This window comes from Mchenga conophoros, linkage group LG6 (genome assembly GCF_057382185.1).
Source record: "Mchenga conophoros isolate Kocher_MC1m ecotype Shallow Benthic linkage group LG6, M_conophoros_male_GT1.1, whole genome shotgun sequence".
Lineage (NCBI taxonomy): Eukaryota > Metazoa > Chordata > Actinopteri > Cichliformes > Cichlidae > Mchenga > Mchenga conophoros.
Genome location: NC_140531.1, coordinates 4935386 through 4948368, shown reverse-complemented (window position 1 = coordinate 4948368; position 12983 = coordinate 4935386). Strand labels below are relative to the sequence as shown.

At 38.9% G+C, this 12983-nt stretch overlaps 2 protein-coding genes across 2 annotated transcripts in view; one reads left to right on the top strand and one right to left on the bottom strand.

The window, feature by feature from the left end:
* LOC146571932 (apoptosis-stimulating of p53 protein 2-like) overlaps positions 1-2881 on the bottom strand; it is a 38701-nt gene extending 35820 nt beyond the window's left edge. The window contains exon 1 of the mRNA XM_085275932.1: positions 2512-2881. Within this exon, the coding sequence (XP_085132058.1) occupies positions 2512-2565 (54 nt within the window). The 5' untranslated portion in view covers positions 2566-2881. The remainder of the gene's footprint in view (positions 1-2511) is intronic.
* A 1648-nt stretch (positions 2882-4529) lies between these two features.
* Positions 4530-12474, top strand: rrp36 (ribosomal RNA processing 36). The gene is made up of 8 exons (XM_085275931.1): positions 4530-4651; positions 7125-7479; positions 9489-9621; positions 9707-9773; positions 9857-9961; positions 10118-10195; positions 11558-11675; positions 12006-12474. Exons 2-8 carry the CDS (start codon positions 7158-7160, stop codon positions 12155-12157), a joined length of 975 nt encoding a protein of 324 aa, XP_085132057.1. The 5' UTR covers positions 4530-4651; positions 7125-7157; the 3' UTR covers positions 12158-12474.
* The last annotated feature ends 509 nt before the right edge of the window (positions 12475-12983 follow it).

The following is a 12983-nucleotide window of genomic DNA, read 5'->3' as shown; positions in this document are numbered from 1 at the left end:
TCCAGGCATCCATGAAAACAAAAGTTATTACATTTAACGGAGTTAGAAGTTAGCAGGAAGCTAGCGGAAGTTAGCTCGCTAGTTTCGCTAGTTACCTAAACATGATATTGCATGTTCTGACTGAGAGATTTCTGAAAAAAAATCAAACGTACAGCTCTGCTATCACTTCCAACATAAATGAAGACAGGAAACTAAACAGCAGTGACGTTTGTAGGGTTACTGAAGTTGGGCTAGCTGGTATATAATGATGTGCTACGTGATCGCTAGCGACACAGCTATGTTAGCATAACATAAACAGTGAAGCTGGAGGACGAACACTAACACTTTTCCACTTATAAAAGTTAACGTGAAGGTTCTTCATGGTTAGAGACAAATGCAATCGCATGGCAGGATGTTGTAAACGGACCAAACTTCAGTCAGGAGAACAACTGAGATAATCCATCCACAATACGAGGTTAGTCATTAATATACTGCAACAACATGGGAATAGAGCAGCTGCCAGAGAATTCAACATTAATGAATCAATGGTACAGAAGTGGAGGAAGCAAGAAGAATGAGTTTAATAAAGTTTGATTTATCTGACTGCTTTGTTTCGCTTAATGTGCCTTATAATCCCGTGCACCTTATGGTCTGAAAAATGCGTACTGCACACTGCAGTTTAATGTTGCAAAGCACCTCTTTTTAACTTCAGTGGATATTATACATGTTATGCTCAGGATATGTCAGCCCATTTCTACTGGAAATGCCTTTTGGTTAAACTTTCAGCAAGGAATTTGCATTTGCACTGTTACATTTTTATAAAGCTTTAATGTACATAAAAACCAGCTTCTTGTTTAAGTGAAAATAAATGGAAGGTTGTCTTTTTGCGCTAGTAATGTTGTGGAGTTGTATTTTGTCTCGCATCAATTATATCGTCGGTTATATCGTTATCGCAAATTTTCAAATATATATCGTGATAAATATTTTTGGCCATATCGCCCTGCTCTAGTATAGAGTATAATATGTGTCACCTTTACACCTTTATTTAAGACAAGTTGTGAGTAAATTGGCTATTGTTTTATAAGAGCTTCCTCCAAACAACCTATGTAGAAATAATGAAGTCAAGAGTAGAAGTTACTGTCTATAGAACAATAAATGAGAAGTTCATCTCACCATTTCCTCATTGATAGAGTCTATAAAGTTCCTCTTTTGTCTGCCATCCATTAGTGTGCAACCCCCCCCCCCCCATCATTAATGCAGATAACTGTAGCTGAAACACACTTAAATCCAACCAGTCAACGTGTCAGTTATCTGAATTTCAGTGAAATAATGACACTTTGGCTTTGGTGGTCAGTTCACATTACTTCAGATTTGCAGCCATGAGTGATTTCCAGACACGGGACACCAGTGAAGAGTGGGAAGTGTGACATGTGACAAGTACCAGAACACCACAGCCTGAAATGTCAAACTGTTCAGCAGAAGTAAGACTGAGGATGTAGCATGCACGAAAAGGTCAACACTTCTTTTTTCTTTTTTTATTCTCATAAACCAGAAGAGTACCATCATTCCACATGAAAACAATGGTGCAATGCAATGGTGTTAATCTATTATTAGTAGATCCACAGCTGCTCACATCTGGTTGTGACACTGGTTGGTGCAACAGAGAAGTCTGCTGTGTTTGAGTCACTGCAGACAGACACCAGACAACTTCAAATCCTCTGTGTCACCTGCAGTTGGTCCGTGATGAGAGGAACACGTAATCCCTATTCTGTCTGATTCCACCACACTGGCATCTGTTGTCTAACTGATCCTGTTTTTCTGTTTAAGCTTCCCCACATTGTATTCAGCAGATATCTGCTAGATACAATGTGAGGGGTTAAAATTATATATACTCTGTAACAGAGTACTGTAATACATTTAACAGTGAGTCATAGTAATGTTACTGATCAAGTTGCTTACAAGTTGATTTCAGTTTGTGTTGATCAAGGAGAAAATGTGAGAACACTTTACAATTTCTAAGGAGTGTGAATGTTAAAGAAAGTTACTTTAATTTTCATTGCATGACAGCAGGCACTGTGCAAACTGCACCCAACGCAAAGACACAATATCAACACAAAGCAAACCGCTAAGAACACTCCACCCATAGCCATGATTTAAAGCTGAACGTTTGCACATTAACACAAATTAAAACTACACCTAATGTCGTTATTTTCAAACATAAATATACTGCGTGATTAAATATTAACTGTGTTATATGTAGTATTTATCATTACATTACAAAGTCGGAGGAAGCGAAGTACAACAAAAAATATTAATTTATAAAACATGACGTGTTATTTCGAGACACATTCTTAGTTAAAAATGCTTTCCAGGATTCCACGAAGATCTCAGTGCGTGGTCCTATAAATTTAATTCGTGATGCAGCTATGTAAGGATGTGTGGTAGAAAGTTGAACTCGGAGCTTCGCCCTCAGATGGTGGTGACAGTTGTGCATGAATGGGTCATTAAGGCAGAATGTGATTTTCCACTCACCGGCATCATGTTGGCAGGTCCCCGCTCTGTCGCATCCACTGCAGCTGAAACCATCAAAGCTTACACCGTCAACCTCCTCTGCTGCCCGCCTCTCTCTCTGCGCTTTACTGTCACATCACATCTATGTATATTTTTTTAGATTTCACCTCCTGCTCGACCTGTTGCAATGGGCGGTACGGTGGGATGCCCTCTGGAGAAAAAAGGCAGGTCGCTTTCAGAGAGAACTACATGCAGCTGAAGGAGAGCAGCGTTTACACACCAGACTGCAGCTCTTGATGATCTGAGCAGAAAACAAAGCGCGGAGAGCCGAGCTGCTGCTCTCCTGCTGCGCTCCTAATCCTATCAGCTCCCAGCATCTCACTAACGAGGCTTGGTTTTGGAGTTACTCGAGCATTAAACAGGAACAGCACTTCCGGTCGAATCTTTTCAGAATTAAAGCGACTCTTTCTCCAGAGTATGTTTTTAACGTGTACATTTTCGATTTGTGGGGATCAGAGATTTAAACCACCGTGATACTAAATAATACACAGAGTTATGAAAAAATTAAAATTCTAGCAAAAGAAAACAAATAAATAATAGACCATCAGTGATAAATATCCACTTTGCTCTGAGAAAAGAAATTTTCACATAATAATACTAGAGAATACGTTTACAGTGAGTGTGAAAGGTTCTCTGTCTCTCTGTGTTACAGAGAAACAGGCTAATCAGGGGATTTTGTTTTAATCTTTCATATTCACAATTCTCATGGAATGAACTGGAACCTGAGGTGATGGACAAATACATACATACAACGCTCTAATTAACTCTGTCTGCTTTAAGTTCCCTCACACATGAGAAAATTGGAGTCCATTAGACAGATATGACTTAAACCACTGTGCCACAGTACCTTTAATATCTATGACATGTTCTAACAACTGTAATAAAAAGTGTGGTCAACAGTGTCAAACACTACACTGTCTAGCAGTACAGAGGTAAGTCTACTGTCTGAGGCCACAAGATCATTTGTAACCTTCATTAACGCTGTTTGTGTACAGTGAATTCTGAATCGATTCAGTTTTATTTATATATCACGAAATTGCAACAACAGTCACCACAAGGTGCTTTATACTGTAAGGTAAAGACTACAATAATAGAGAGAAAACTATCAAATGACCTCCTCTGAGCAAGCACTTGATGACAGTGAAAAGGATAACTCCCTTTTAAATGGAAGAAGCCTCCAGCAGAACCAGACACATTGATGGTTTGGTGGAAGTTATTATTGAACACAGAAAGATTGGAGAGAGAATCTAAACGAATATCAGCTGTACATAATGATCTGTGGGGTGGTTGCAAATGTTTTTCCTCTAATGGTGAAAATTTAATTTGTTAATGCAATTTCATTTATTTTTTAAAGAAACTTGTTAATTCATTAGTAGTGTAACGTGCGGTGGAGATGAAGCCAGCCGCGGAGGTGTGCAGCTGGGTAGCGAATGAGCAACAGCTTCTGACTTTCCAAAAAGTACTCATTTATTTACAATATCAAAAATAAAAGTGCTACCTCTACCACACATTACTAAAGAGCACACTAGTCCGCGTACACACGGGAGCATCCATTACAGGAGTGCGAAGAAGAACAAAAAGGGGGTGACACACCAGTCATGAGACAGGAGGCGCCGCCATGTGGTCATACACTGCATTACAATAGCAACTGTTACAGTAGGTAAGGTTAAAGGAATGCTTGGCTCAGTAGACATGTGACTCTCTGTTGGCCTGGCAAGAACCCTGAGTTTAACCTGGGTTATTCTTATTTTCTTCAGGCAGTAATGAATAGTAAGATGTCCTAGTTTTATGATTATTTTTTCTTTGTTTGTTTTCCATTTTATTTTGGAGCCAAGAGTGGCTGAATTTGGAGGTGAGCTGAGCATGTGCCAGAAACATTTATCATGAGTTACAATTATCATTAGCTTAACACTGGTTAAATTTAGCTCTTTTATCAAACACTGAAGGTTGGTGTTTTTCGTAACAAAAATTCTCAGTGAAACTTTTAATTTGAAACAGGAAGTGTTTTGTTTAGCTTCCTGGAGTAATGGGGGTACGCTATATCGACACACGTGTGTTTGGAACTTAGGAAAAGACGACTTAACAGCGGCTCTATATCCAGGTGTGTTGACGTTTATTTTATACGAAATACAGGAACGAGCAGACTTAATAAGCTGGATGACGTTTGCGCTTGTTTCAGGTTGTTGTGTCTATAACGCGCTCGCTCTTTGGCCTGGAGGGAGGGTGCAGCTCATTTAAAAACACATTTGATTTTCAGCGCGGTGTTCATCCAGATAAGAAAAGACTGTGGAAGTTGTTATGTTTCCCCATGTACTAGCTGTTAATCCTGCTTGTGAATGTTACACCTAACAAGTCTCCTGACAGTAAACACTGTACACGAGATGACGCCATTTCCGTGGGTAAAATACCGATGACTGTCCTGGGAATTATTATTGTTGCTCCATATAACCCGAATCAGAGTTCAGCGCTCATCAAAGCCGAATAAATCTGCCGTAAAATCCCCATTCATGTGTTAGACAAGCAAATGCGAATACAATTCACGAGATACATTATGTATGCAATTTCCCATGCAGTTATTTGCTCTATTAGGTAACCGTAGTCCTTATGAACCAGTGAAAACTTACATTTTAGTCTTCGGAAAGATTTGCTAGGATTAATAGAAAGTACTGATATTAATATTCGTTAGTTTTCAAGATCACATTTTCATCCAGCGGCATCGATCATTAGCTAGCACCGAGTTGCTAGTTGCTATATGGTGTGTGGTTATTTCCGTCAATCTGCGCTTTTAAAGTTATGCATCATGAAAGTACAAAAACCCCAAAGAGCTGGTAAAACTTTAAGAGACGTTTCAGGAGCGCCCACGTTGATGTCAGCTCAGCTTTTAATAAGAAAGAAAATCCACTTGTGCCAATGGAGTGCAGGAGAAGCGTATTTATTAATGTGTAACACATCTAATGCAAGATGGCGCACAGACCGGTGTTGTGCCAAAAAGCGATTTCCAATGTTTCCGTGTATTTTTTTTATGTGTAATATCTTTAGGTTTGTTGGTAAATAGACTTCGGTAAACAGCGTTTATATATATATATATGTGTATATATATATATATATATATATATATATATATATATATATATATATATATATGTATATATATATATGTATATGTATGTATGTGTATATATATATATATATATATATATATATATATATATATATATATATATATATATATATATATATGTGTATATATATATATATATGTGTATATGTATGAATTAAAAAAATTATCTGTTTTTTCAAGTATCTTTATAACTCTGTGTTATTGTACTTACATTATAACCAATCCGGTCCTTTATCCCCACTTAAAATATTTTTACAGAACTTGTAATATTTGCTGCCATTTCTGCTGTCCTCTTGGCCAACTTACTCTTACAAAAGACATTTGTAATGTTAATGAGTTTTTGTTTTTTTAAAAACTGCATAAATAAAGGTTATATAAAGTCACGGCCAAAAACTGATTGCGTCTTCTACCTTGTTACACGAATGTTGTTTGTGGCTCAAGATGACTTTATGTCATCCATGAGGGATGCATTTGACATATGTTTCACATATTATAGCCCAACAAGTTACTTATAACAGTTTAAATACGAGCAATCCGTTTTTGGCAAATACTGGAAATCAGTTTTTGGCAGACACCAGTACCTGCCTGCTCAGTGCTGCTGCGCTTGGCGGAAAGCGTCATTAGAAAGATTGAAACTCTTAGGCTACGTTCACACTGCAGGTCTTAATGCTCAATTCCGATTTTTGGATCAAATCCGATATTTTTGTCTGCTTGTTCACACAACAGATAAAATATGACAGCAAACGCGCTCTAGTGTGAACGCTCAAAGCGGCCGCATGCGCAAAAGAAGACGTCACACACAACGCGCTCTGTTTAGACCCAGAGCAACAGTATTGTTTGACTGATGGCCTTAATATAAAGACTTGTTTCGGACTTTACGTTTCCCAATTTTGCTTTAAGTTATAAAGTTATTTTGTTATTTACATATGGCCTAATAATGATCCTTACTGCAGTTTTAGAGAGGAGCGGTGCTTCAAAGGATAGTTGCAGATTTCTGTCAGAATCTGCAGATTATACAGTACAAAGAAAATGTTCACGTTTCTCCAACGTTGTCTTGTCAACAGTTTCACTGACATCTACACTGGATGGCCAGGAAGCGTTCGCGATGTCTTCTCCGGCGCTGATAATTGGCGTCTGTCTTGTGTCAGTGACATAAAAGACGGATTTAAGCGACATGACCATCAAACAGCAGTCGCTTTCTAAAACGTCAAATATGTATCGGATTCAGCACCACATACAAAGTGACCCAGATCGGATTTGAAAATATCGGATTTGTGCCGTTCACACTGTCATGATCAGATATGGGTCGCATAGGGTCAAAAAAGTCGGATTTGATGCGCTTTCGCTTGCAGTGTGAACGTAGCCTAAGAACGCTTTTTTCTTTGTAGGGTTGAATAATTATGACAAACTCAGCACCACGTAAAATAGTTCATATTTGTTTTGTTTCCGGTAGCTCTCTGCGTCTACTACAACCTCATAAACAAAGATGAAGAAGAAGCAGAAACAGAAACAGCTGCCGAGCTCAAAGAAGAAAGGGTTAGAAAGCAGCAGCGATGAGGAGTCGTCTGATGTGGAGAGGAACTTTGCACTGATTACTGAGAGAAAAGGGACTGAGGAGGAAGATCAGTGCTACAAAATAGGAGAGGAAAAGACTGATGAAGATGAGGAACGATCAGATAGCAGTGATGAGATGGAATCTGATAATGATGAAGAACAAGAGGGAGATGAAGAGGATGGCAACAGTGATGATGACCCAGAAGATGCTGGTGGCAGCAATGAACTCCAAACAAAAGAAGACATCAGAAAGGGTGAGTGTGTCTGCAGCTCAAGAATATGAACATTACGATGCCAAACTGGTGAAGCGTGACCTGCAGGTTACATCTGCCATTTGTAAAGTGGCTAAGTATGGGTGGTGCAGCTATAATTACAACCACGTTACCTTTAAGTGCTGACGTAAGCCCTGTTTGTGCGATTGGCCACAAAAGTGTGTTTGTGTGTATGTTGTTTGTATAGAGGATATTATTCTGTTCAGTTAGGAAGTGTAAACTTGGGCTGTGCGATATGACCAAAATCTCATATCCCGATATAAGAATTCCATCGTCCGATAACGATATAAATCACAAAAATGTAACATTTTCTGTAAATTCTGTGAATCTCGGGCAGCTCGACCTGGCGGCTCTTTTTTACTTCTCATCCGTAAATAATCTGCTCTTTCACGTGATTCAGTTTATTTTGAAAAGTCTCAACAGGATCTTGAGCTTTATTGTGAAAGGTTTATGTGGAACATAAACAAGCGGACACACGATGGTGTTACCGACGTTGTTGCTAACCACAACGCATAAAAACAGGCGCTTGTCCGTCAGTAGTGTGGTTATATAAAATATAAGAGAAAGAGAGAACTTTAAGAAATGAATATAGCCACTACAGTGACCATCAAAACGATGAAAAAATATTGCCGTAAACAGTTTATTTTGCGACACCACGAAACAAACGATAGCGTAAAATGAAACGATAGATGTTTTTATATCGTCATCTGATATATATCGTTATATCGAACAGCCCTAGTGTGAACCATTGGGAATTTTTTAACATCCATTTGTTGTTGTTATTTTGTTTTTTTTCTTAGCCACCTACAATCAGAGCATGCTTTCAGTTAGGGCTGCACGATTTTGCATAAAATGAGAATCACGATTTTTTGGCTTAGAATTGAGATCACGATTCTCTCACGATTTTCTTTTCCAGTATAAATATTTATTGCACTTATTAACTGCACATCAACTTCGTAACAGTTGAGACTGAACATAAAAACAATAAATAAACATAAAAACAACAAAATGTTGTACTGCTTGAAATTCCGTCTCCACCGTTGCTCGACGCTGCGTGTATAGAGCAGGTAGTGCAACAATAGAAAAATAGTTGCGGGACGGCACTGTGTAGCGTTTGTCTAGGGTGTTGATCATTCTCCTAAATCCCTCGTTTTGCACAGTGTTGATGGGAGCCATATCTTTGGTCAGGTGATAAGTGATAGCCTCCGTAATTTCTTTGTGCCTGTGGGAGTTCGACGGGTAAAGGGAAGCGCTGTATAAGGTTCCCGTTATTGATGTTTGGGTGGTTGACCGGGACGGATTTTCTCCTGTCACTTTCTCGTCATCCCTGACGTGCTCGCTGTTGTTTTTTCCTGCTAATTTTAGCATCACACGGCACAGCTTCTGTATCACGTGGTATAAGGCTCCGCCCTTGTCATTTGTTGAGCAGGAAGAGTGAGCGCTTGTTTTCATGCAGAGTACGTCCCGGATCAAAATGCGGTACAATCGTCGTCTTTTTTTCTTTCTTTTTTTTTTTTTTTTTTTAAATCGTTGTCATTTGGAAATGAGATCGCACATAAGCATGAATCGAGATCGCGATTTTCTAACAATTAATCGTGCAGCCCTACTTTCAGTGCAGGCGAATTAACTAGCAAACAGTGCTTTTCGTCTCGTGTTCTCACTGGCCACCACCTGTTGTGGTGCTCCTCATTTAACTGCCCTGACAAATAGGATTTTGACCAGCATAGGGTTCCCACCCTCATTTTCAAGTACTTTTCATGACAGACACACACAAACACAGATTGTTGATTTATGTATCTGTGCGTTTTCATATTTTTGTGTTCCAGCTGCTGTATGCTTTTTGGGTTTTTTTTTCAAGGTTTTTTCCCCCCCGTTTGTTTTCTTTTTCTGCCACAAACCCAATATAGTGCTGAATGTATAATTGCGCGTGATAACTAATTGCAGTGTCTCTCTGGCAAAAAATCCCCTTCTGTCTTCTTCAACCCTTCCAGAGCTGTCCAACATGTCATTTGAGAACATTGTAAAACTGCAGAACCAGGTGGGAACCAAAGTTTACAACACGGTTGCCTATGGCAGCAACAGGAGTCACGAGTCCAGCAAGAAGAAACGACTAAACAAGAACAGGTGAACGTTCTCAGCCTGCTTAGACAACTGTTAGACTTTCCTCATCTAAATCCTGCAGGGCTTTACGGTCTGCTTGTGATTTCAGGCCAGTGGAACTCTCAGCCAAGAAACCAGCACCATTCCTCCGACAGGTCATCCCCGTCAAGAAACCAGTGAGTGGAGAAAATCTCCAGTGTTGAGTTCAATGCACAAGCACTCATGTATATACAGATTTGGTTTTTGTTCTGTCCTCCAGACGCTGAGAGATCCTCGATTTGATGACTTGTCTGGAGAATACAAACCAGAGATTTTTGAGAAGACCTATAAGTTCATTAATGACATCCGACACAGAGAGAAGGAGGTGAGAAAATGAACGACAATGTGCTGAATGTAAAGAGAAACAAAAAAGACATTTTTAACTGTAGGCTGAAAAATCTAAGATGATAACAGTTGTAAAACTTGTTTGTTTCAGTTAGTGTGAGAAGAGTAACAGTGGTACCATTTTCGTTATTTGCAGATTGTTCAGAAAAAGCTGAAGAGAATAAAGAAAAACAGCCAGACGAAGGAGAAACTGCAGTTCCTTTTGAAGAGGATGGTGAGTCTTTGCTGCCTTTCATTCACTTTTAATTATGCAGTTTAGTTTTTTGTTTTTATCAAGAAAAACTAGAAACGCATTAATAGTTTTACAATTTAAGCATCTTCCTTGAAAAGCATTTCAGTTTGTTGATTTATGAAATCATAGAAGAGAATAGAGTAGAATAGATCTTTATTGTTACAAGAACAGTGAAACACAGTTTGGCATCTCTCCGTTAGCAGCGTGTAGATTCCTTTAGAATAAGAAAAAAAGAGAAGCCAAAAAGTAGACTTATAGAGCTAACTACACACAGGGAATATACATAGTAACATAAGTATCTACCAGATATATGGCAGTTATATGTACCATGCAAAGGAGCAGGTGCAATATAAGGAGCATGCATCATCAACCTCTTGTTGCTACAGACCTCTTAAAGGGCTGCACCAGCAAGCAATCTGTTGCTTGTAGTTGGCAAACAGCATTTTCAGCAGTATGTGTAAAAGTACTTTGCAATTTAACAAAATAAAAACAAAACCGCTGCAGCACGGTTACTAACTGCCACACGCAAGCGAGAGCACATATCTCCCATACTGGCATCCTTACACTGGCTGTCAGTTAGTTTTCGAATTGATTTTAAGATTTTATTATTCATTTTTGCATGTTGCAGAGGTTAGCACCCTCATACCTTTCTTATCTTTTAAACTGGTACACTCCTGCAAGATCACTGTCTGCAGATCAAATGCTCCTAGCTGCCCTGAGGTCAAGATTAAAGCACAGAGGAGACCTCTGTTTGCTGTGACTGCTCCTAAATTGTGGAACAAACGTCCCCTTCATTTCAAGACCTCCTCAACATTGGACACTTTCAAAACCTGAAACCTGAACCCACTTTTATTCCTTGTATTATTTCTTATCCAGATCTTCTCATTTTATTCTTCTTCCTTAAATTTTTATCATGTCTTCCTATGTTTTATCTCTTTTGTCTTAAATGTACAGCAGGTTGGTCAACAGTTGTTGTTTTAAATGTGCTATATAAATAAATTTGACTTTGACTTTACATGTTATAGTAATGCATTGCATGAGGTCATCAAACATCAAATTGGCCAGTGCAGCATCAATATTCTGTTTGCATGCAACAGTTCTCCAGGCTCTCAAAGTTTTTCTTTAAACATTTGCTGCTTTTTCCAGTGATTTTCACTCCAGTCTGTGTAACTGGCTATTTTCAGGGGTGTGTTTTTTGTTCTTTGCATGGGTTATAATGTGTGCGTGCGTGCGTGCGTGCGTGCGTGCGTGCGCGGTAGCAACAATAAATGGAAACAATTACAATTACTTTGCATGGTTCTATTCGTCGGAGGTCTTTTTAATGTCAATTTTGACTTTATGCAGGAAAACCAAGACCAAGCAAGGAAGAGCAAAGAGCAGCAGAGAGAGAGAGAGCTGCAGTTCAAGAGACAGCAGAGAGAGAGAGCCAGTGAGGGTGGAAAACCATTCTTCTTCAAGAAATGTAAGAAGATCATCACTAGATCTCAGAATGCCTATTTTCAATGTGCACATCTATTGATTCACTAAGTATTTGGCCCCAGCATTCCTTCCCATTTATTCACACTGGGACTGACATTAGGAATACACTGACCTGTGGTCCCAACTGTGACTTAGACTATTTCCTTAGGGATTATTAAAGTATTCTGATTCTGATTTAAGATGGCAATCATGAAAAAAGAAACGTTGATAAGAATTGATTTTCTTTTCATTTCTGTAAAAAATAAACAGTGACAGTATCTGTGAAGGTAGTGGAAGTTTTAATAACTGTTCTTTCAATTATTCTTGATTCTAGCTGACATGAAAAAGCTGCAGCTGGCTGAAAAATACCAAGAGCTGAAGAAGAGCAGCAAACTGGACAACTTCCTGAGCAAGAAGAGGAAGAGGAACGCCATGAAGGACCGCAGAAAGCTGCCCAAACAGCTGCAGAGCAAGAAGGCTGTCTAAGGCGTCAAGTGTCATTAAAAACTGTCAAATCATTTAAAAGATTCTTCTGATAGAAAACCCTTCATGCATCAGTCTGGCAGGCATCCCCAGGGTCTAAACAAGTTGCTGGAGCTGAGCGTCTCAGCTGGCGAAGCTGCTGGGGACTCTGACTTAGTCGCTATTATTTGATAATGCTTTCAGTGCATTTATGTTCAGATATCTGAGCTTTCTTTCATCCATTGATACTTGAGCTATCAAACGCAGGACATTGTATCATTGTGTCAAATCTATAAAACATGTACTTGTTAATAATCAATAAAGTGATGTATTTAAGTGTCTTTGATCTTCATTTGTTCATTGTTTAATTTTTGAGTAGAAAGTGCTTTTAAAAATGAAGAATGTCCTTTTCCTGCACTCTAATAGCCTTTTTTATGCAGTGAAAATATCATGCATTTCGCTGCATCATGGTTCAATTAGGGATGAGAACTGATACTTGCAGTACCTATTGACTTCAGAATTCTTAAAACAACTGTATTTTATATGTATGTGAGTACAGTAGGTCGTATATGTTCTGAGCAGGGTTAACCGTTTGGCTAGATACTCATTTGCAATAATGCCAACTCTGCTTCCACCAGCTGCCAAACAAGTTGGCAGGACACTGGTGCACACAGTTATCCAAATAGCCCCCTCCCTCCCATAGTAATTGCTGTACACATGAACAATAGTGGGAAAAAACTTGGTGAAGAATCTTACTAACTGACATCCCCGTGAAGCCCGGTTTCAACAACATTGAAATATTGACCTGTTTAAATGTGAACCTGTCCAAGGCACACGCTAATGTCAGTCA

Bases quoted from the DNA above. Each gene is read 5' to 3' on its own strand.
- rrp36 (XM_085275931.1), top strand. From the start codon at position 7,158: ATGAAGAAGAAGCAGAAACAGAAACAGCTGCCGAGCTCAAAGAAGAAA. The intron at 7,480-9,488 runs GTGAGTGTGTCT...CAACCCTTCCAG, and splicing joins AAAAGAAGACATCAGAAAGG to AGCTGTCCAACATGTCATTT. The intron at 10,196-11,557 runs GTGAGTCTTTGC...GACTTTATGCAG, and splicing joins AGTTCCTTTTGAAGAGGATG to GAAAACCAAGACCAAGCAAG.